This window comes from Stigmatopora argus, chromosome 19 (genome assembly GCF_051989625.1).
Source record: "Stigmatopora argus isolate UIUO_Sarg chromosome 19, RoL_Sarg_1.0, whole genome shotgun sequence".
In the NCBI taxonomy this organism is placed as follows: domain Eukaryota; kingdom Metazoa; phylum Chordata; class Actinopteri; order Syngnathiformes; family Syngnathidae; genus Stigmatopora; species Stigmatopora argus.
This window is the reverse complement of record NC_135405.1, coordinates 1,125,001-1,147,290: the sequence shown is the minus strand read 5'-3', so window position 1 is coordinate 1,147,290 and position 22,290 is coordinate 1,125,001. Positions and strand designations below refer to the sequence as shown.

The window sequence follows — 22,290 nt, the reverse complement described above, 5'->3', positions numbered from 1 at the left end:
AATGGGGTAAAATCCACCTCCTAGCAGCATTTAATGATTAAATACAAATACTGGAGCTTTTCAGACATTAGAACCAGGCCCTGGGGGTCATTTCCCCAGGAAAAAAGACAGTGATGAACGTCGATACGTCCAAATACGTCCATATACGTCCACGTACGTTCATATGCGAAACGGCAAAAAATGCACAAAAATGGGGTAAAATCCAGCCGAAAAAAGCATTTATTGATTAAATACAAATACTGGAGCTTTTCAGACATTAGAACCGGGCCCAGGAGGGTGATTTCCCTGGGAAAAGTGCACTTTTGAGCCGGCACCTGACCCGATTGCAATTCCCAAGTTTGTCCGCCAGAAGGGAGTGAAGAGCCAGGTCAACCAGGGTCAAGTGCACACTTGGGCAAAAACGCTTAATTTTTGTGTCAGGTGGGTAGTATGAGGTTCCATCCCCGGGAAAAGGCACTCTTGGGCCGGCATATGTAGTAGAACTTAGCAGGAGGGTAATTTCTCCGGGAAAAGACTGATAAACGTCCATGGCGAACCGGCAAATATTGCACAAAAATGGGGTAAAATCCACCTCCTAGCAGCATTTAATGATTAAATACAAATACTGGAGCTTTTCAGACATTAGAACCGGGCCCAGGAGGGTGATTTCCCTGGGAAAAGTGCACTTTTGAGCCGGCACCTGACCCAATTGCAATTCCCAAGTTTGTCCGCCAGAGGGGAGTGAAGAGCCAGGTCAACCAGAGTCAAGTGCACACTTGGGCAAAAACGCTTAATTTTTGTGTCAGGCGGGTAGTATGAGGTTCCATCCCCGGGAAAAGGCACTCTTGGGCCGGAGTATGTAGTATAACTGAGCAGGAGGGTGATTTCTCTGGGAAAAGACTGATGAACGTCCATGGCGAACCGGCAAATATTGCACAAAAATGGGGAAAATCCACCCCCTAGCAGCATTTAATGATTAAATACAAATACTGGAGCTTTTCAGACATTAGAACCAAGCCCTGGGGGTCATTTCCCCAGGAAAAAAGACAGTGATGAACGTTGATACGTCCATATACGTCCACGTACGTCCATATGCGAAACGGCAAAAAATGCACAAAAATTGGGTAAAATCCAGCCGAAAACAGCATTTATTGATTAAATACAAATACTGGAGCTTTTCAGACATTAGAACCAGGCCCTAGGGGTCATTTCCCCAGGAAAAAAGACAGTGATGAACGTCGATACGTCCATATACGTCCACGTACGTCCATATGCGAAACGGCAAAAAATGCACAAAAATTGGGTAAAATCCAGCCGAAAACAGCATTTATTGATTAAATACAAATACTGGAGCTTTTCAAACATTAGAACCGGCCCAGGAGGGTGATTTCCCTGGGAAAAGTGCACTTTTGAGCCGGCACCTGACCCGATTTCAATACCCAAGTTTTTCCGCCAGAGAGGAGTGAAGAGCCAGGTCAACCAGGGTCAAGTGCACACTTGGGCAAAAACGCCTAATTTTTGTGTAAGGAGGGTAGTATGAGGTTCCATCGCCGGGAAAAGGCACTCTTGGGCCGGCATATGTAGTAGAACTGAGCAGGAGGGTAATTTCTCCGGGAAAAGACCGATAAACGTCCATGGCGAACCGGCAAATGTTGCACAAAAATGGGGTAAATTCCACCTCCTAGCAGCATTTAATGATTAAATACAAATACTGGAGCTTTTCAGAAATTAGAACCAGGCCCTGGGGGTCATTTCCCCAGGAAAAAAGACATTGATGAACGTCGATACGTCCATATACGTCCATATACAGACACTCCTCAACTTACGAACGCAATTGGTTCCGAGCGATTGTTCATAAGTTGAATTTGTTTTTAAGTTGATTTAGTGCTATATTTTGTATTATAATTTATGTTTAAGGCCTATATAAGTATATTGAAGGTTTATATAAGTGCATTTGTATGTTTAAGGCTTGTATAAGTAACACGCATTGGTTTGTACTGAAAAAAAAAACATTTAATAAAATGGAGAGAATATGTACAGTACTGTAGAGAGAGATAGATTTATGTATTAGAAACTGGCCAAAAGAAGCGACCTAATGACGATTGCACAGTTTTCTTCTTTTTTTCATCATAAATGATGCAGTAGCACTGTATGGCATCATTCAATTGATTTGCAAACTTTGTGCAACGTTCAATATTTGGGTCCTGCTGCTCGATCTTTCTGTTTATAAATGGTACTGAATGTGCAACGCTCACCACTTTCTGACGCGCATCAAGCTTCGTTATTATTGCCACTCGTTTCAAATGAAATGGCTTGCCTCTTCCTTGCAACTCCCTCAATAGAAGCCTTTAGCTTTTTACCAACCATATTCAATATTGGATGCATGAGATATTTAATGATACAAATGAAAAAGGTTCTTTGCACACTGGAGATACATTCACGCACTTCCGCATTGCAACGAAGAAGGTAGATGCTGGGTGAGCTGAGCTCTCACAGCGCCAGGCGTCGGTATTAGCGGCGGAAAGAAGTACTACTCCGAAAAAGACGCGAAATACAAAATTGGACTTGCGAACATTTTTGGACTTAAACGCAATTTGCAGACATGTTCGTATGTACCGTTGTTCGTAAGTTGAATGTTCGTAAGTAGGGGAGCGTCTGTACGTCCATGTACGTCCATATGCGAAACGGCAAAAAATGCACAAAAAAGGGGTAAAAATCCAGCCGAAAACAGCATTTTATTGATTAAATACAAATACTGGAGCTTTTCAGACATTAGAACCGGGCCCAGGAGGTTGATTTCCCTGGGAAAAGTGCACTTTTGAGCCGGCACCTGACCCATTTGCAATACCCAAGTTTGTCCGCCAGAGGGGAGTGAAGAGCCAGGTCAACCAGGGTCAAGTGCACACTTCGGCAAAAACGCTTATTTTTTTGTGTCAGGCGGGTAGTATGAGGTTCCATCCCCGGGAAAAGGCACTCTTGGGCCGGCGTATGTAGTAGAACTGAGCAGGAGGGTGATTTCTCCGGGAAAAGACCGATGAACGTCCATGGCGAACCGGCAAATATTGCACAAAAATGGGGAAAATCCACCTCCTAGCAGCATTTAATTATTAAATACAAATACTGGAGCTTTTCAGACATTAGAACCAAGCCCTGGGGGTCATTTCCCCAGGAAAAAAGACAGTGATGAACGTCGATACGTCCATATACGTCCATATACGTTCACGTACGTCCATATGCGAAACGGTAAAAAATGCACAAAAATGGGGTAAAATCCAGCCGAAAACAGCATTTATTGATTAAATACAAATACTGGAGCTTTTCAGACATTAGAACCGGGCCCAGGAGCAATGTTCCCTCTAATTTTTCGTTTGTCTGAGCAGAAAGACAACCTCCCTGAGCGCACTGAGTACCAGTGTGAGCGACATCATCATTGCTCGCTACGGGCACACACCAGTATCACACCTGCCATAAGCAGGTGCATGTCAATGTTCCCTCTAATTTTTCATGTATCTGGGGCATACACACAAGCTCCCTGAGCAAACGGAGGACTACTGTGAGCAACATCAGATATGCACCTTTTATTTTCAAATAAGTAATTTGGTCCACTCAAAAAAAGACAAAAATCTGAAAAATGGGAAGTACAAATGTTATACAGTATGTGAGAGTTCTGCTTTGGCCTGGCTGAGGGTCCTGTTCTGGAAGATATGAGACATATTCACCTTTCAGACATAACATTTTGGTCACATTAAAACATTCACATTTTGCACAATGACTTGTGCTGTAGCTTGTGATGCAGTGCAAATTCCTGTTACACTTTGTCTGTAAAATATCTAATTACACAGTTTTTCTTAGCATTTCTACTACCCATAAATGATGTAATAGTAACAACATTTAATGATTAATATCCGTAAAAACAAAATCTTAATAAACGTCACTAGAATATGCACAAATCTGACTTAAATTTTACCTTATTTTTCACGTCTGTCCTTCTCACTTCTCCAATGGTTGTACACTTTGTCCAGGTTGATGGCTTCGTCTGCTTCTTGCTTGGACTTTATGCGCATCAGCTGATCCAAATGTGTCACTTCAAGACGATTTCTGGATTTTGTTTTGATACGATTCATTAAACTAAATCCTCTTTCACAGTCGGCACTGGAAGCTTGAAATGTAGCACAAATATCCACAAGCTGTGAGATCTCCTTTAGCTCCTCACATCTAAGTGTTGCAGCAACCATATCTGAGAATGTTCTGATTGACCTCTGTTTAAGTTTCTGCTTCATTATGTACTTGAATTCAGCATACTGACTGTTAATGGTCTCCATAGACTGTAGTGGGTGGTGGAGAATGGCCTCATACTTCTTTGCCAATGTGGCAATGTCTGCTGATCCATAGTCAAAACTGATGTCTGAGCTCAATGTTTCAATATCAAATGCAGACCATTCCTTTAATTCATCCTCTGGAAAACGAGCATCCATGTGATCACACAGCTTACTAATAAAAAGAATAATCTCACCAGTACTTCTGCCATCAGCTGATGAGGTCCCCATTGCCTCTTTGACACGGTCGCTCCACTGTACATCCTTCTTCAAGTATTGGGAACGCAACTTCTCAATTTTTGCTCTAGAAAAGCAGTGTCCTTCCATCACAGTCAGGTTGCGTCTTTGTAAAGTGAGGCAGAGTTGTGCTAGCTCACCCAAAACATCTCCCAGAGCAGTGATAGTAACCTTGAATTTTGTATTACTCAGCTTTTTGTAGCAGTACCTTGCCACTGGATCTCTGTTATTGGTGATTTCTCTTTTACAGAATTCTGTAAGCACAGTGTAGTTCCTCAGAACAGCATTGACAGCTTGGTGCCGCGACAGCCATCGAACTTCGTTCAGAGGCCTGAATGACAGTGCATCTTCATCAAGAATCTTTGCCAGGTCCTCCATTTTGCCCCTCTTCACAGCGGACCGAGAGAAAGTGGAATAGACGGTTCTAAGAAGAGTTTCAACATCTCGCATCGAACGCACATTTTTCCAGGCATCATCAATGCCCAAGTCCTCTCTGTGGGCCACACAATGTTGTTCAGTTAAGTGTGGTATTTGGCGCTTTAACAAAGCTGCAACTCCGTTGTGTTTTCCTAGCATCACTGAGGCACCATCCGAGGTCAGCATCACCATTTTCTGCATGTCCAGTCTGTAATAACTTTGCAGGTTATATAACTGTTAATATATCCATAACAGCAATAGACGGCGGAGCCAGGGTAATACACGTGTAGCTCTTTATTGCCACTCTCCAACCACACACACACACACAAACCGGACACACAACACTACTACGTCCGGGTTACGCTGTGCTACCCCACGGCTCCAGGTGGCGTGGTTAAACACACTCCCACAACCCGAGGCAAACATCATTATCAATATATTACACTCCTCCCCCTTTAACTATGAAGTTCCTATTTAGACTTAGCACTCAACTCCAACAATTATCTTGCCTCATTAACTTTTTATAATTTTACTTCTCAACTTGTAACTAAATTATTACTGCTAACACAACCATTAGACTCAATATTCCAGTCTTTGACATTTCAATCTCAGGAACTCTTTTCACATTTTTGTATGAACAGGAACTCTTATTTTAGGAACGACGTTCCTCACAACTGACCGATCACAAATTCAGTCGCTTCGGAGGTGCTCTATCTCTCACTGGGTACCTGCGCCCACACACCTCTGGGGAACTGACTGCTCGGTTGTCAGGTGTAACTGTCTTGTCACAGGCCACTGAGCCTGGCGAAGATGTTACACGTGTCTCTTCAGGTGAGTACGGGCTACCACCTACTGCTCCAGGTGTGCCTTTCCCCCCCACATCTGCGTGAACCACCACAGGGTACTTGTTTGTGATGTCCAGCTGCTCATCCGGAAGCTCCAATGTCTCTGGTCTGGACGGTTGGTTGTACAGCAGATGATCAATGTGGATCGAGCGTCGGCTCACACCATTCCACACCAGGTAGGTGACTGGTCCGAGTCTCTTTTCCACTGTTCCTTTTGTCCACCTCTCCTTCCCTCCACGGAAATTCCGGATCAGAACTGAGTCACCCTCAGACAGATGTCTCAGCTTGGAGGTGCTTCTATCATGATAGTGTTTCTGCTTCTCTTGTTTTGCTTCCACCACTCGAGCGAGATCTGGTTTCAGTAAGCTGAACCTGGTCCTGATTTGACGTTTTAAAAACAGTTCCGCTGGTGCACATCCTGTAACAGAGTGCGGTGTACTCCTGTATGCTATCAGGAAGTTAGCTAGCCTGTGCTGCATAGTTATTGTGACCTTTTGTTTCTTCTCCTCGAGTACTTGTTTCAGCAGTGATGCTTTCACTGTCTGAACTGCTCGCTCTGCCGCTCCATTGGAAGCGGGATGGTAAGCTGGTACCAAAGTTTGTTTTATTCCGTTGCTCAGCAGGAATGTCTTGTACTCCTGCGAAGTGAATTGAGGTCCGTTGTCAGAAACAATCTCCTCAGGAAGCCCGTAGGAAGAAAAAATGTTCCGCAACACCTCAATCATTTTGGCTGCTGTGGTTGTTGCCATGGCGATGACCTCCAGCCATTTTGAATGACTGTCCACTAGTACTAAAAAGTGGTGTTGGTCTTTCTCTGCAAAGTCAATATGTATTCTCTGCCACACTCTAGTCGGCCATTTCCAGACGTGTAGAGGTGCGGTTGCAGGTAGTTTCCTCACACTCTGACAGGCGTCACATTGTTGTACTGTATGTTCTATGTCACTGTCCAACTGCGGCCACCACAAATAGCTCCTGGCCAAGGCCTTCATCCTGCACCCTCCCGGGTGTCCTAGGTGAAGATCATGCAGTAGCCGCTCTCGGTGTGCTGGTGGAATTATAACTCGAATTCCCCACAATATGCAACCTTGTTCCACCGACAGTTCATTTTTCCTGAAAAAGTATGGTTTCAGTCTCTCGTCCTTGTTTTGACTTGGCCATCCAGACCGAGTCAGCTCCAGTACTTTGCATAGGACTGGGTCCTTGAGAGTGCTCTGTGCAATCTCTGTAGCTTGCACAGGAAGCTCATCTACTACTGAGAAATAGAAGATGCTGTTTTCCTCCGCGGTGTTATCCTTCCCCTTCCCCGGCAGTCTAGATAACGCATCTGCGTTGGCATTTTCTGCTGACGTTCTGTACTCTATACTGTAGTCACTTCCTCCGTCTTCATCTTCCTCTCCAAAGTCGTTGTCTTGGTCATCACTACCAAAGTCATCTGCTGAATCATTTTTGGTTTTGGGGAGTTTTTCCTCGGAGTCCTCACTTTCATCCTGTGAATCCTTGGAGCGCTTGTGCTTTTGCTCACGGGGTACTGCACGCACTTTCTTGGGCTTTGGGTCACCATACTCCTCATCTGCATCGTTACCGCCCCTTGCTGGTATAACTGAGAAGATGCGTGCCCAGTCCAGTTTGAAGTTTTTGAGCCAGTTACGGCCAAGTAGGGCTGGTCTGTCACCTTTTACGATCACTAATGGTAGCTCCCCACCCTGGGTCCCATATTTTACCTTGGCCGTCACTTGTCCCATCAAAGGAATGTTCTCTCCGGAAAAAGTTGACAGCTGCACTTTACTTACTTCCAAAGGCAGATGAGAGAGATGCTTCTTATACACAATTTCCGAAACAAGTGTTACCGCCGCCCCTGTGTCCAGTTGCATCTCTAGAGGAGTTCCTTCTAATATGACCTGTACTGTCATTTCCTTCTTCCAATTCCCGACAGCATTTGTGGGATACACGGCATTCAAGCGATATGACTCCCACAGTTCATCATCCGCACTTCCTGTTGTCTCATTTTTATTTCCTTTTACATACTGTGTGTGTCCTTGCCAATTTTTAGTTTTACACATCCTTGCTATGTGTCCTCCTTTTGAACACTTGTAACATGTCTCTCCTTTATACCTGCATTCCTGAGCGGCGTGGTTGCTTAGTCCACATCTGTAACAGGGTTGGTGATTTTCTCTTCTCTGTGGTCTGAATTTTCCACTTGTGGTTTTACTTTTCCAATCGCTGGTGGCTGGTTGGTATTTCCACGCACTTTTGCTTGTCTTTTCCTGGTCAATCTTATTTAATGTGGCAGGTTCTTCTATTTTGCTAGCGAACTCCAACGTACTCTTTGATGCCATCTCCATGGACAACGACAGTTCACATGTTTTTTTAAATGTTAGATCTTGCTCTGTGAGTAATCTTCTCTGAATAGCTTCCACTCTCAATCCACAAACAAATCTGTCTCTCATTGCTTCGTCTAAATGGAGACCAAATTCGCAGTGGCTGGATAGCTGCTTCAACGCCACAATATAATCCGACAGACTCGTTCTCTCTCTGATTCCTCTTTTGAAACTTGAATCGCTCCGCGATCACCAGCGGTTTCGGGTTGTAATGAGATGCTAATCTTCCACTTAGCACCTCATATGAGAGGCTACTAGGCTTCTCTGGTATGCAAAGGTTTTTTAACAGTCCGTAGGCCTCTGCACCTATTATAGACAGGAACACGTTGGCTTTTTTACCTTCCTCCACTTCGTTGATGATCATCCATTGCTCAAAACGTTCCAAATAAGATTCAAAATCTTCTTTAAGTGCCTCGTATTCGCCGAGATTTCCCAGGAATCTGGCCATGATGCAGCGCCGCCGTTAGCTTAGCACTCTTGCTAATGCTAGTCTGCAAAGTCACGTTACCTCCTTGTAACGCCTTAATCTCTTCGTCCGAAACTTTTAATCCCTACCGCCTGGAAAGGGATCCCATCCTCGTCGCCACTGTAATAACTTTGCAGGTTATATAACTGTTAATATATCCATAACAGCAATAGACGGCGGAGCCAGGGTAATACACGTGTAGCTCTTTATTGCCACTCTCCAACCACACACACACACACAAACCGGACACACAACACTACTACGTCCGGGTTACGCTGTGCTACCCCACGGCTCCAGGTGGCGTGGTTAAACACACTCCCACAACCCGAGGCAAACATCATTATCAATATATTACACAGTCCATGTTTGGAGTAAAACTGAGTTATTCCTTGCACAATATCCTGAGCAGTGCATGCTGTCAGCTGGATGATGCCACCAAACACAGTTTTGTAGTTAACATCATTTTCCTCCCTGTATTTAATATATATGACTAGCATTTTGTGTACTGATATGTCTGTGCTCTCATCTACTATCAGGGTATGCCAGGGTGCATTTTTAATACTGCACATAGTCTCATTCAGCACTATCTCATTGATTGAGTTCACAAATTCAAAGGCATAGTTTTTGCTTCGCCAGCTTTCTGGTATACTCACATACTTTGCCATGTGATCGTGGATTTCTTGAACTGAGAGCATTGATGCATTCATTTTGATGGCAAGTAAAGTATTGTCAATGAGAACTTTAACTTGTTCACGGTCCGATTTTGTTTTGTATGACAGCTCGTTCCTTTTCCCTCGGTCTTTTGCGCTCTCCCGCAATAATGCACCAATCCCCTGTCCCATCTCGAGTCTTCGTAAAATTTCGACAGCTTTTAAATGAGTTTTATGCCGAATGTGACGCCTGAGATAGTCCATCTTCCATTCAATCCACATTTTTCCATCTGAAAACTCACTTACAATTTTGGCATCTCTGCATATTTTGCAGAGTAGACCTTTCTCACTTGAAAAAGAAAAAATATCACCCAATTTCACCGCTTTTTCTTCTATTGTCGCATGCTCCGACAACCATTCCATCTTAAAAGAATTGCATTTCTTTTTTACTGTGTCTTGGCAAGTGGATGTGTCGCTGCCTGTTCGTTTCGCCATGATACGGGGTTTGTAATAGTGATACGACGTTTGTATTAGTACAGACGCTCCCCTACTTACGAACGCAATTGGTTCCGAGCGATTGTTCATAAGTTGAATTTGTTTGTAAGTTGATTCAGTGCTATATTTTGTATTATAATTTATGTTTAAGGCCGATATAAGTATATTGAAGGTTTATACAAGTGCATTTGTATGTTTAAGGCTTGTATAAGTAATACGCATTGGTTTGTACTGAAAAAAAAACATTTAATAAAATGGAGAGAATATGTACAGTACTGTAGAGAGAGAGATTTATGTATTAGAAACTGGCCAAAAGAAGCGACCTAATGACGATTGCACAGTTTTCTTCTTTTTTTCATCATAAATGATGAGGTAGCACTGTATGGCATCATTCAATTGAGTTGCAAACTTTGTGCAACGTTCAATATTTGGGTCCTGCTGCTCGATCTTTCTGTTTATAAATGGTACTGAATGTGCAACGCTCACCACTCTCACGCGCATCAAGCTTCGTTATTATTGCCACTCGTTTCAAATGAAATGGCTTGCCTCTTCCTTGCAAAAAGGTTCTTTGCACACTGGAGATACATTCACGCACTTCCGCATTGCAACGAAGAAGAAGGTAGATGCTGGGTGAGCTGAGCTCTCACAGCGCCAGGCGTCGGTATTAGCGGCGGAAAGAAGTACTACTCCGAAAAAGGGGCGAAATACAAAATTGGACTCGCGAACATTTTTGGACTTAAACGCAATTTGCAGACATGTTCGTATGTACCGTTGTTCGTAAGTTGAATGTTCGTAAGTAGGGGAGCGTCTGTATCTATTAACCTGCTAGCTAACCTGCACGGCGCATATGGGCAGGTTCCAGACGCACGCCCCGTCAATGCCGTGATTGGCTTCGTACCGTAAGTGAACCGTATCGTATCATTGGCTGGACAGTGGACACTGTCACTCACTGAGTGAGAAACAAAACAATATTATTGTGCGAATTAATTAGACTAAGTCTAATATTAGATATCAATTAATATGTTATGTTGGTGTTGTTTGTGCGCTGGATAGATTTTCTTGTGCGCAGAGAGCACGAGAGTACTGCGCAATTGCGCACGCGCGCAGCTTAGAGGGAACAGTGCCCAGGAGGGTGATTTCCCTGGGAAAAGTGCACTTTTGAGCCGGCACCTGACCCGATTGCAATACCCAAGTTTGTCCGCCAGAGGGAAGTGAAGAGCCAGGTCAACTAGGGTCAAGTGCAAACTTGGGCAAAAACGCTTAATTTTTGTGTCAGGCGGGTAGTATGAGGTTCCATCGCCGGGAAAAGGCACTCTTGGGCCGGCGTATGTAGTAGAACTGAGCAGGAGGGTGATTTCTCCGGGACAAGACCGATGAATGGCCATGGCGAACCGGCAAATATTGCACAAAAATGGGGTAAAATCCACCTCCTAGCAGCATTTAATGATTAAATACAAATACTGGAGCTTTTCAGACATTAGAACCAGGCCCTGGGGGTCATTTCCCCTGGAAAAAAGACAGTGATGAACGTCGATACGTCCATATACGTCCATGTACGTCCGTATGCGAAACGGCAAAAAATGTACAAAAATGGGGTAAAATCCAGCCGAAAACAGCATTTATTGATTAAATACAAATACTGGAGCTTTTCAGACATTAGAACCGGGCCCAGGAGGGTGATTTCCCTGGCAAAAGTGCACTTTTGAGCCGGCACCTGACTCGATTTCAATACCCAAGTTTGTCCGCCAGAGAGGAGTGAAGAGCCAGGTCAACCAGGGTCAAGTGCACACTTGGGCAAAAACGCTTAATTTTTGTGTCAGGCGGGTAGTATGAGGTTCCATCCCCGGGAAAAGGCACTCTTGGGCCGGCGTATGTAGTAGAACTGAGCAGGAGGGTGATTTCTCCGGGAAAAGACCGATGAACGTCCATGGCGAACCGGCAAATATTGCACAAAAATGGGGTAAAATCCACCCCCTAGCAGCATTTAATGATTAAATACAAATACTGGAGCTTTTCAGACATTAGAAACAGGCCCTGGGGGTCATTTCCCTAGGAAAAAAGACAATGATGAACTTCGATACATCCATATACGTCCATCAGTGGCGGGCGGTGCATTTTCTGGTAGCGCCTTCAACGTATCAATCCAACCCTCAAAAACTATTTTATTGCTATAAAACCTCTACTGCATCTACAGCTGCGACACATAAAAAATAATCAATAAATTAATGCACAAAAATGGGGTAAAATCCACTTCCTTGCAGCATTTCATGATTAAATACAAATACTGGAGCTTTTCAGACATTAAAACCAGGCCAAGGGGTGATTTACCCGGGAAAAGACAGCGATGAACATCAATGGCGTACGGCAGGGGTCCCCAAACTTTTTCCTGTGAGGGCCACATAACTTTTCCCTTCTCTGATGGGGGGCCGGTGTCAGTTTGTAACAGAAAAAGTGTGACGATCGTAGGGGAGCTTATTTTTTTTTAATTGTTTTCCAGAAAGCCACACATAACCAAATAACCCTTTCCAGGTTCTTTACAGAAAAAAAGTCAGGAAACATATAATAACACTATTAATGAAATAAATAATAACTAAATAACCCTCTCTGAGTTCTTCACAGAAAAAACAGGAAATAAATAACACTATTTATGAAATAAATAATAACTAAATAACTCTCTCTGGGTTCTTCATAGAAAAAAAATCCATGGAACATTAACTTTCTGTTGTGCCATGCACAATCTTCTCCCTTTGCTCTGAAGTTTATGCACGACACCACAACCGTCATTACAGAATCCCACGTCAACATTTTGCAGCACAGTGCTTGCTGGTGAATTTGGCAGTGGACTCGTAGCGGGGCGGTGAGACCCCTTTTTTCCAACTCCCGGTTCATGCGTCCCATTATTAGACCGCGAGTTTCGGCCACCATGCTAGGAGCCCCGTCAGTCGTGATGCTAGCTAGCTTTGACCAGTCCAGGTCCAACTTCTCCATGGTTTGGCACACTTTGTCAAAAATATCCTCTCCCGTTGTAGTCCCTTTGAGACTTTGGAGGGCTGCCAGATCCTCGCAAATCTCAAAGTTTGCGCTAACTCCACGAATAAAAATGAGCAGTTGCGCTGTCTTGCACGTCCGTGCTTTCATCTAGTGCTAATGAAAAAAAGTCATTACTCATTACTCCCGATTTCTTCAACGCGTCTGGTCATTGTACTCACCGACAGACTTACGGCATTAAATGCATCTTTCTTCTCGGGACACACCTCCTCCGCGACAGTATCCATACATTTCTTAACAAACTCTCCGTCAGTGAAAGGCTTACCGCTGCTTGCTATCAATTTAGCAACTCAAAAGCTGGCCCGAACGGATGCCTGGTTCTGCTGAGATAGTAGTCCACTTTTTCGCTTTGAGAGTTTGTCTGCTCGTATTTGGCCTTGCAAGCTATCGTACTTGTCTTTGTGACGGCATTCATAGTGTCGGCAAAGATTGTATTCTTTGAATACCGCCACTGTCTCTTGACAAATGAGACAAACAGCCTTTTCTTTGCATTGAACAAAAAAATAATCCTTTGTCCACTCCAGGTTAAATACCCTGCATTCTGAATCAATTTTTCTCTCACCTAACTTTTTCGCCATTATTCCGTTCTCAAACTGGTTGCAGTTTTTATATGCTTGAATAGTCCGCGATGGTCCCAGGACTGCTCGTGCATGCAACCTTGGACGTGCCCGCATGCATCAAAGGGAAACACTCTCCCCGCGCGTGTCACCAAAGAAGCAATGCGAAGCCCCGCTTCACTGGGATGATTTGTGGGCTCAGCAGGGGTGCAATGAACCAAACACAAGATTAAAACGTCCCAGTCTTCATGGCCAAATAGGAAAAAAAATCCGATAGTGTCTCTGGTATTGTTCAGAGGGCCGGTCCAAATGTGCCGGCGGGCCGCATCCCAAAAAAAAAAAAAAAATCCGATAGGGTCTCTGGTATTGTTCAGAGGGCCGGTCCAAATGTGCCGGCGGGCCGTATCCGGCCCGCGGGCCGTAGTTTGGTGACCCCTGCGCTAGGGTATACATTTGTGTTGCATGTGTTACGTGTGTCCTTCCGCGGAAAAGAAATTTGCTAACTGATAACTGAGTGCACGCGAGCTCCCTTCAAAATGGGCAGCTCAAATATCAAAGCGGTTAGCGACGACGATGTGAAACAGTGTCCGCCGTGTAAAGATGAAATTTGTTGAAAATCAAAGCGCTACAAGGGTTAAACACCTAAATTTATGGATAAACAAATATGGGTTTGCTGGCCAGCTTAAAGATGCATGAAATATTAAAACCTGCAGGATAAAATACGCACTAAGCATAGAAGTAATCTATATAATATGTGAAGGGTGATACAAGCGAGGCGGCTTGTTCCACAGAAAGAAGAGTGATAAAACGGGTCCGTTGTGTAAAATAAAAAATAAAAGATAGCGCGGCCTCCTCGGCTGACGGGAAAGGATAGGAATGTAAGCCAAGAAGTTGGTAAAAACAAACGCCTGGACAAAAAGTCTCTAAAAACAAGGCAGGCCTGCTCAAAATGATTTGAATGGGGATTTTGAACATGAGGATGTTGAGCTAATTTTAAACCAGAGATCACATTCTTTGGGAATGAATTCAATTGGATTTTTTTGTGTGATGCTGCTAGGCATACTTTGTTAATGGTAACTAAATGTACTGTCAATGTACTGGAATGAAATGGCTTATTGTGGCTTATCCTGGTTTCGTTCCCGTCTGCTAGCGGGAATATTTTGGTTAACAGAAATACAAAACAGCCAATTAAATGTTTAGCGGGGTTGCCAAAACTGCGTTTTGGTCATACTCTAAACTTGCCGAATAATGCTTCGATTGCGGGAGAAGCGCTCTGTTTTGGTGCGGCTGATTTGATGGTGTTAGACATTATAATACAGTATAGTGTGCGCGCGGACTGCACAAGCGACTAAAATTTTTGGTGGATCCCTTCCGTGGAGAATATTACAATAATTGGCCTTGAGGGCGCTGAAGCAAACTTGAGGGCAGAAATGGGTTTTTGCTATGATATAGTTGTGCTTGCAGCATATTGTGATTATGGGGTCTTGGCAAAATATTGTGATATAGTTGGATATTGGGAATGTAATTAATTTAGTCTTCTCTAAAAAGCGTTATAATTGTGTGCACAGGAGGACAAAAAGGAAATGAGAGCGTTTTGGAATTTGTAAAAAAAAAAATTAAAAAAAAAAAAAGAATGCTGCTTTTGCAGCGAGCGTGAAGGTCACAGTCAGCGGCTAAGGGCGCGCTTCCGTTTAAACATTTCAGAATAAGAACAAAACATGGTCTGCAAGGGATGCAGGGTTCCGCGATTATCTTCGCATTTATTTTTGGGATTTAATCAGAAATGTCTTTCGAGGTGATAGAAAATCTGTTTGGCAAAGATTGACTTGGCAAAAGCTTTGGAATTGGGAATAATACTGTTATTATTATTTTATTTTTTATTTGTGAAGTTCAAACGGCTCTTAATTGAAGAGAGCTAGTTTTGGTGGATACAACAATATTATTACAGTTTTTGGATGGTTGGATTGTTCAAAATATTTTAATATAGGAGATTGGCTGGTTAAAGAAAAATGAATGGAATTTTGTTTTTTACAATATTATGGCATATTGGTGACAATTTGTGGGTCCTTTATTAAGCATTGAAAATTGTAATTAGGAAATGCCTGGTAAAAGGTTGATTTCTCTAATTTACTTATTGTAGATTTCTCTTGTGATAACAGGGAGCTATGAGAAATGGTTCTTATCTTAAGTAAACATAGTATGGGGTGATTTGCAATTTATGTCTTAGGTATTAAGAGTTATTTGGTTGTTAAAGGGATCAGACATGAAATTAACAATGCAGAAATGAGAAATTTCATGGCATTCGTCCAAATTGTTAGGTAAATTGAACCTGGCTGGGGTAGATAAGATAATTGGTTAAGGATAGGCATAGTTTCCCTAGAAGAAACATGGAGCGTCTTTAAGTGCACAAAAGGCGTTCCCTGTTTGGCCTAGAGGGGGAATATGCTTTGGTATAGGTCATATTGATGACTATTGGGACGTTATTACTGTCTATTACTTTAGGGGCATACAAATTAAGAATTTAGCCAAAACTTACTGCATTGCAATTATGGGGTTAATACACCTGAATGTTACGGTGATAACGATTGGCAATAACAAGCTTAGATAAAGGGGAATATCTACAAAAAAATTCTAAATTCAGGTGGGGCCTTTCATGGTGTGAAATAAGTGATGAAATAATGTCTATGTTTTAAAAATAACATCTCCAAGTTATAAAATATCAACCTTGGAGAAATGCTTTAAGTAGATGGGTTGCAAAATTCGATAGCGTTGAAAGGGGGTGTAACTTAATGCAGAACATGGAGATAAAGTCTTTACAAACGGTTAAAATACTAAAAGGGGGTGTGTGTGTGTTTCAATGTGTCACAACTTTTCCGTTATTGCATTATTGGCGAATAGATAGTTAATCACAGCCACTCGCATGGCAGTCTACATGCTGACTGACTGGGGTAAGGGGCGGTGGCAATTGAACAAATTTCTATTTTTAGATATGTGGCATGTGAATCTAATACATTAATTATCTAGTTTCTTCAAGCATCATCTTCCGGTTCGAGGATCTACTAATGCGGAGTGGATCCAGACCTTCCGGAGTGTGGAGTATTCCTGGTGTCCTCAAGAATTCGTAGGTTTTCTCTGGGTAATCCAGTTTTACTCCAACAAACCAAAATTATGGATGATTGGGGGAGCACTCAAAGCAAATTCCTTGATTATGAGTGCGAGCGGGGATGAGTGTCTGTCTTTTGTGTTTAATTGGCTAGCCACCAAGATATATCAATATTCTAATATCAAGGTGGAATATTTCTGAAATCGCTGATAAGCCTTTCAAGGACGGCGGTGGCAGAGTAGGACAGAAACAAAAGAAAAGAATTTCGCCAAATGACATTTTTTGATTTCTGCAATGGGACATTTTGGGAACCTGGGGGACTAAACAAAAACAAAAGACTTATCTGGGAGGGCTGCCATTTTGAGTCATGGTAAATTTCATGCCTCAAAAAAGGGGGAGGTTATATATTCAATCTATATGCAGATATATGGCCAAAACACGGGTGATTCCCCCTAATGTCAAGCTACAAAAGCTACATATCCATTTCAAAGGATACATATGGATTTTATAGAATATGTGTGGTACATAACAGTCCTAAAACAGATTGGGGAAACCTTGTTGCAGAAACTGGTCTAGATTGGCAAGCTTGGATGACACACGCGTGCGAAAAAAAACATCAGGCCTTTGATAAAATTAACCCATACGGTGAATGCATTACTAATCATTATTCAGACTGATGACCAGAGAATTCATTTCTGCAACGGGGAGTTCCCAAACGGGAGGCGGTAAGAAATAATCGGTTGCTGTTGATGGAAAAGCAGCTATTACTATAAATTAAACCTGCATAACATGTATGGGGCCCCGCCCTCTCTTACGTGTAGTGCCCGCGCAAATTACCCCTGATTGTGTAAAGGAGATAATGACAAAAGAAGATGTAAGCCCAAAATGTATGAAATGGAATAATGTCTACCCAGTTACAACGGCAGCGAAGGACAAGCCTAACTTTTCAACACATGTCGCGTTTAATCATTTTACCTGTTTAGTCCTCACAGGGCACGGTCCGGCACTGGGAGCGATAAATGTGACGTGGTGTGCCCACGTCCTAAAACAGACTGCACCCCTGATACCACGTTCTGACCTATGGTGGTGGTGCGGCCAAAACAAATTATACGACTCCTGCCAAAATTGCAGCAGGACTTTGTGCCTTGGTCTCACTGCTATTACCAGTGTCTGTTTTTCCATCTACAGTAGAGGAGATACAATTGGCTGCACAGAAATCCGGTATGATGGCGGGCCCCTCGCGACGGCGTCGATCGGCATGGAGAGAGGGTGATCCGACATACATTGATGCGATTGGCATCCACGGGGCGTACCAGATGAGTATAAGTTGGCTAATCAGATCGCAGCAGGTTGGGAGTATATTTTTCTTTTAATTACTCCAAACAAAAATGTTGATTGGATAAATTACCTGCATTCCAATGTCCAAAAACTTGGAAATTATACTGAACAGGGATTTGTGGCGATAAAGGAACAACTGGCAGCCACTAGTCTGATGGCATTCCAGGATCGTGCAGCGGTTGAAATGCTTCTTGAAGGAGCAGGGGGCGTATGCAATGTTTGAAAATGTTGCACTCAACAACACGCCCCCCACTGGGTCCCACACCAGGGCCAACGATGGCCTGCAGACCCTAAACCGCAAGATGAAAAAGCATCCTAGAGTAGAATATTATCCGCTTGACAGATTTGTGGCCATACTAATAATGATTTGGCCTAATTTGTGGCATTTTCCGTAGCCCTTTTTGCTACGATTTTGACATTATGTGGGTGTTGTATTATTCCCTGCTTAAGATCTTTGATGAGCCGACTTATAACCACTGCGATTGCCCCAAAAAAATTCTAAATTGCATGAATTATATCCCCTACTGATGAAACGTGCTGAAGCAGCAGTGAATTTCAAGAGCATGGTAATTCCGAGGATGAATTGGGCGAAAATGATTTTGTTTTCTGCTTTTCAGACCAGCCGTGCCAGTGAGCGGGTAAAACCAAAGCCAACGGAAACAGACATTTCCTCCCCATTTTTATTTTTTGCCATAAAATGAATTAATGGAATAAAGCCGAAAGGAAGTTTTATTAAGGAGATCATGTGCAAATTTATAATATAGGGGGGAATGTTGGAATAATCATTATTATAAATGTGTTTGCAATGCTTACTTAGGAATAGAAAGCCTTATTATAAACATGCTTACTATATTAATCAATATATTTGCTTATTAGGAATAGTAATGCTCATCCTGAATGTGTAACAATATTAAACAATATATATGTGTTGAACGCTGTGCTTTTATGTTAGAGTTATTGGCATTAATAAAAGCCATTTTAATGCATGCCTTGCTAAAGTAAGGACTGGTTCACATCAAGAGGACAGGGAATGGCCATGGGCATGGAGAGGTCTCACAACAATTGCTCTTGGGAACTGCGAACTGTTTTCGGCTTCGGAGGACTCACGACAGGTGCTCTTGGGAACTGAGGACTGTTTACGGCTTCGGAAGATGGTCTCACAACAAGCGCTCTTGGGAACCAAGGACTGTTTCGGTAAGATTCGACAGGACCTACAATTGTTTTGATAACTGTGCAAAATTGTTGCGAGACTCTACGAATGTTTAGACTTCTGTGGGGCATGGCGTTAAAACCTTATGAATAAATTAGCGAAACGGACTTCGAGTTGTGAGAATAATCTTGACCGGAAGAGCGGGAGGATGTATTCTCGTCTTGCAAGAATTAAATGGTGATGTGACTACAGATGCCTTTTTTATTGAAAGCTGAATTGGAAATACCTAAGGATAAACATACAATTGGAACCTAACACAAAGTATCAAATAACTAGTCGTTTAATAGTATACTAAAATGTGTTTAATATAACTAAAATTAGACGTATTTCGGGGAGGGTAGTGATAGAGGGACAGAGAGGGGGCGAGGCCAGACTAGCATCTAAACTCGACTAGGCTGAGATAAGGACGCCAAAAACTGGTGGTAAGGTTTATTCAAAAAGGTGTACCCAAACAACTCGAGATTAAAACAATTGTTTGCGTGTGCTCGGATGGATTTCGCCCAATTTTGATTGGATTAGTTTTACGTTTAAGGAGTGACAAAAAAAAGGAAATCGCTTTCCAAAAGGATAGCAAGCGCCGTTACAGAGCAAACGGACGAGAGGCGCGTGGTGATGACGTCATATACACGCGGCGAAGATTTTGCCTCAGACGGAAAAAAAAAAGAGAACGAAAAATGAATAATATATATACATACATACATATATACAATATATATTATGGAAAATAATGTGAACCTTTTCTCCAATGGAAAAAATATAGCCAAATGATATTTTTTAGTTATTTCCTTTTAAAAAACCCTAGAATCAATATAACCAACATAAAAGCTAGAGAGAAATCTAAATACTAAGAGATTAAAATAAAAACTATTACGAGGTTAAAATTGAAATATGAAATCCTAGATGTTACTATAACAACATTCAAATCCTAATATTATGAGATTAAAGTCATTTTTATTTTTTTGTAATGTAAACCGGAAGCTCTTTGGCATTATTAAATTACTGTTAATTAAACTTTGATGAAAACGACTTTATAATGTTAATATAGGCGACATAATTCTTAAATGATACAATTTTCAGCTAACGGTTCGCCTTGAGATTTTTTTCAATGCAAAAATATTGTTCCTTATTATTTACATCACATTATTGATTATTTACTTTGTAATTTCCAAATTTAGGTTCTACTATTTCAAATAACAGCAAAAAGGATCACTTGAAAAAGGCAGCGTATTCTGATTTTAGAATTATGAAGTCAATAATTTTTTTATTTCCACTCAAGATTCTTATACAGTGGGGCAAATAAGTATTTAGTCAACCACCAATCGTGGAAGTTCTCCGACTTGAAAAGATTAGAGAGACCTGTAATTGTCAACATGGTAAACCTCAACCATGAGAGACAAAATGTGGGAAAAAACCCCCAGAAAATCACAGTTTGATTTTTAAGGAATTTATTTGCAAATTATGGTGGAAAATAAGTATTTGGTCAATACCAAAAATTAATCTCAATACTCTGTTATATACCCTTTGTTGGCAAAACGTTTTCTGTAACTCTTCACAAGCTTTTCACACACTGTTGCTGGTATTTTGGCCCATTCCTCCAATCAGATCTCCCCTAAAGCAGTGATGTTTTTGGGCTGTCGTTGGGCAACACAGACTTTCAACTCCCTCCACATATTTTCTATTGGCTTGAGATCTGGAAACTGGCCATGCTACTCGAGAACCTTGAAATGCTTCTTACAAAGCCACTCCTTTGTTGCCCTGGCCGTGTGTTTGGGATCATTGTCATCCTCAAAGATCGGATGCAATCAGTATTCTTTCTCCTCCAAACACGAGAACTTGTGTTTCTACCACAACGTTCTATTTTGGTTGTGGACAGGTGTCTTTTATACCGATAATGAGTTAAAACAGATGCTATTAATTACAGGCCTCTGTAATCTTTTCAATTAGGAGAACTTGCACAATTGGTGGTAAATACGTATTTGCCCCAATGTATATTTGAATAGTGTGGATGTAGATTACACAAGAATTGGACAAAGCAGGTGTGAATAAGATTTTCAGAATACAAAATACAATTATCTTTTATCCAGAAATTGATGAAGCAAGCAAATCCGTCATTGGCCACTGCTTCTCAAATTTGTGTCATTAACTGCGTAGGAAAAATGTTTTTCACCAATGTGGGTTCTAATGTGTGGCTTTTTAATTGGGCTGTTGTAGCGAATCAGTGGACACAGACTGAGCAGGAAAACATTGTTCTTCAGTGTGGGTTAATAAGTCTTCTTTTAAGAGTCCCATGTGAGCCAATGAGAATGCTTGACCACAAAATGGCTCTTCACCTGTGTGGGTTCTCGTGTGGCCTTTTAACTGGTCTTTTCGAGAGAATGAGTGACCACAAATTGAGCACAGAAAGGGTTTTTCACCAGTGTGGGTTCTTGTGTGGGTTTTTAAATGCTGCAGTTGAGAAAAGGTTTGACCGCAAAATGAGCAGGAAAATGGCTTTTTGCCAGTGTGGGTTCTTGTGTGGGTTTTTAAACTTTGTTGTTGAGAAAAGGCTTGATCGCAAACTGAGCAGAAAAATGGTTTTTCACCAGTGTGGGTTCTTGTGTGGGTTTTTAAGTTTCCCTTCCGTGTGAATTTATGACCACAAACTGAGCACGAAAAGGGTTTTTTACCAGTGTGGGTTGTTGTGTGTCTTTTTAAATCTTGATTTTGAGAAAAGGCTTTACTGCAAACTGAGCAAGAAAATGGTTTTTCACCAGTGTGGGTTCTTGTGTGGGTTTTTAAGTTTCCCTTCCGTGTGAATGTTTGACCACAAACTAAGCACGAAAATGGTTTTTCACCAGTGTGGGTTTTTGAACTTTCATGTTGGGAAAAGGCTTGACCACAAACAGGGTACGAAAATGTTTTTTCACCAGTGTGATTTCTTGTGTGACTAATTAAGCTTTCCTTCCGTGTGAATGTCTGACCACAAACTGGGCACAAAAATGTTTTTTTGCCAGTGTGGGTTCTTGCGTGATTATATAAACTTGCCTTGTGAGCGAAAGCTTTACCGCAAATTGAGCACAAAAATGGTTTTTCGCCAGTGTGGGTTCTTGTGTGGTTTTTTAAGTTTCCCTTGTCTGTGAATCCTTGACCACAAACTGAGCAGGAAAGTGTTTTTTCACCAGTGTGTGTTCTTGCATGACTATTTAAGCTTCCCTTCTGTGTGAATCTTCGACCACAAACTGAACACGTAAATGGTTTTTCACCTGTGTGGA

At 42.1% G+C, this 22,290-nt stretch overlaps 2 protein-coding genes across 6 annotated transcripts in view; both read right to left on the bottom strand.

Annotated features, from left to right (window-relative positions):
* Positions 1–3,319: 3,319 nt before the first annotated feature.
* LOC144064981 (zinc finger protein 862-like) lies at positions 3,320–5,150 on the bottom strand. The gene is made up of 2 exons (XM_077587905.1): positions 3,947–5,150; positions 3,320–3,674 (listed from the first exon to the last, which is right to left on the bottom strand). The coding sequence occupies exon 1, from the start codon at positions 5,148–5,150 to the stop codon at positions 3,948–3,950; it is 1,203 nt and encodes a 400-aa protein (XP_077444031.1). The 3' UTR covers positions 3,320–3,674; position 3,947.
* Positions 5,151–19,454: 14,304 nt separating this feature from the next.
* Positions 19,455–22,290, bottom strand: part of LOC144064150 (uncharacterized) — a 10,002-nt gene continuing 7,166 nt past the window's right edge. For all 5 annotated transcript variants that reach the window (XM_077586399.1, XM_077586398.1, XM_077586401.1 and 2 more), the window contains one exon: positions 19,455–22,290. This exon is cut by the window's right edge. In XM_077586399.1, coding sequence (XP_077442525.1) covers positions 21,233–22,290 — 1,058 coding nt within the window. In that variant the 3' untranslated portion in view covers positions 19,455–21,232.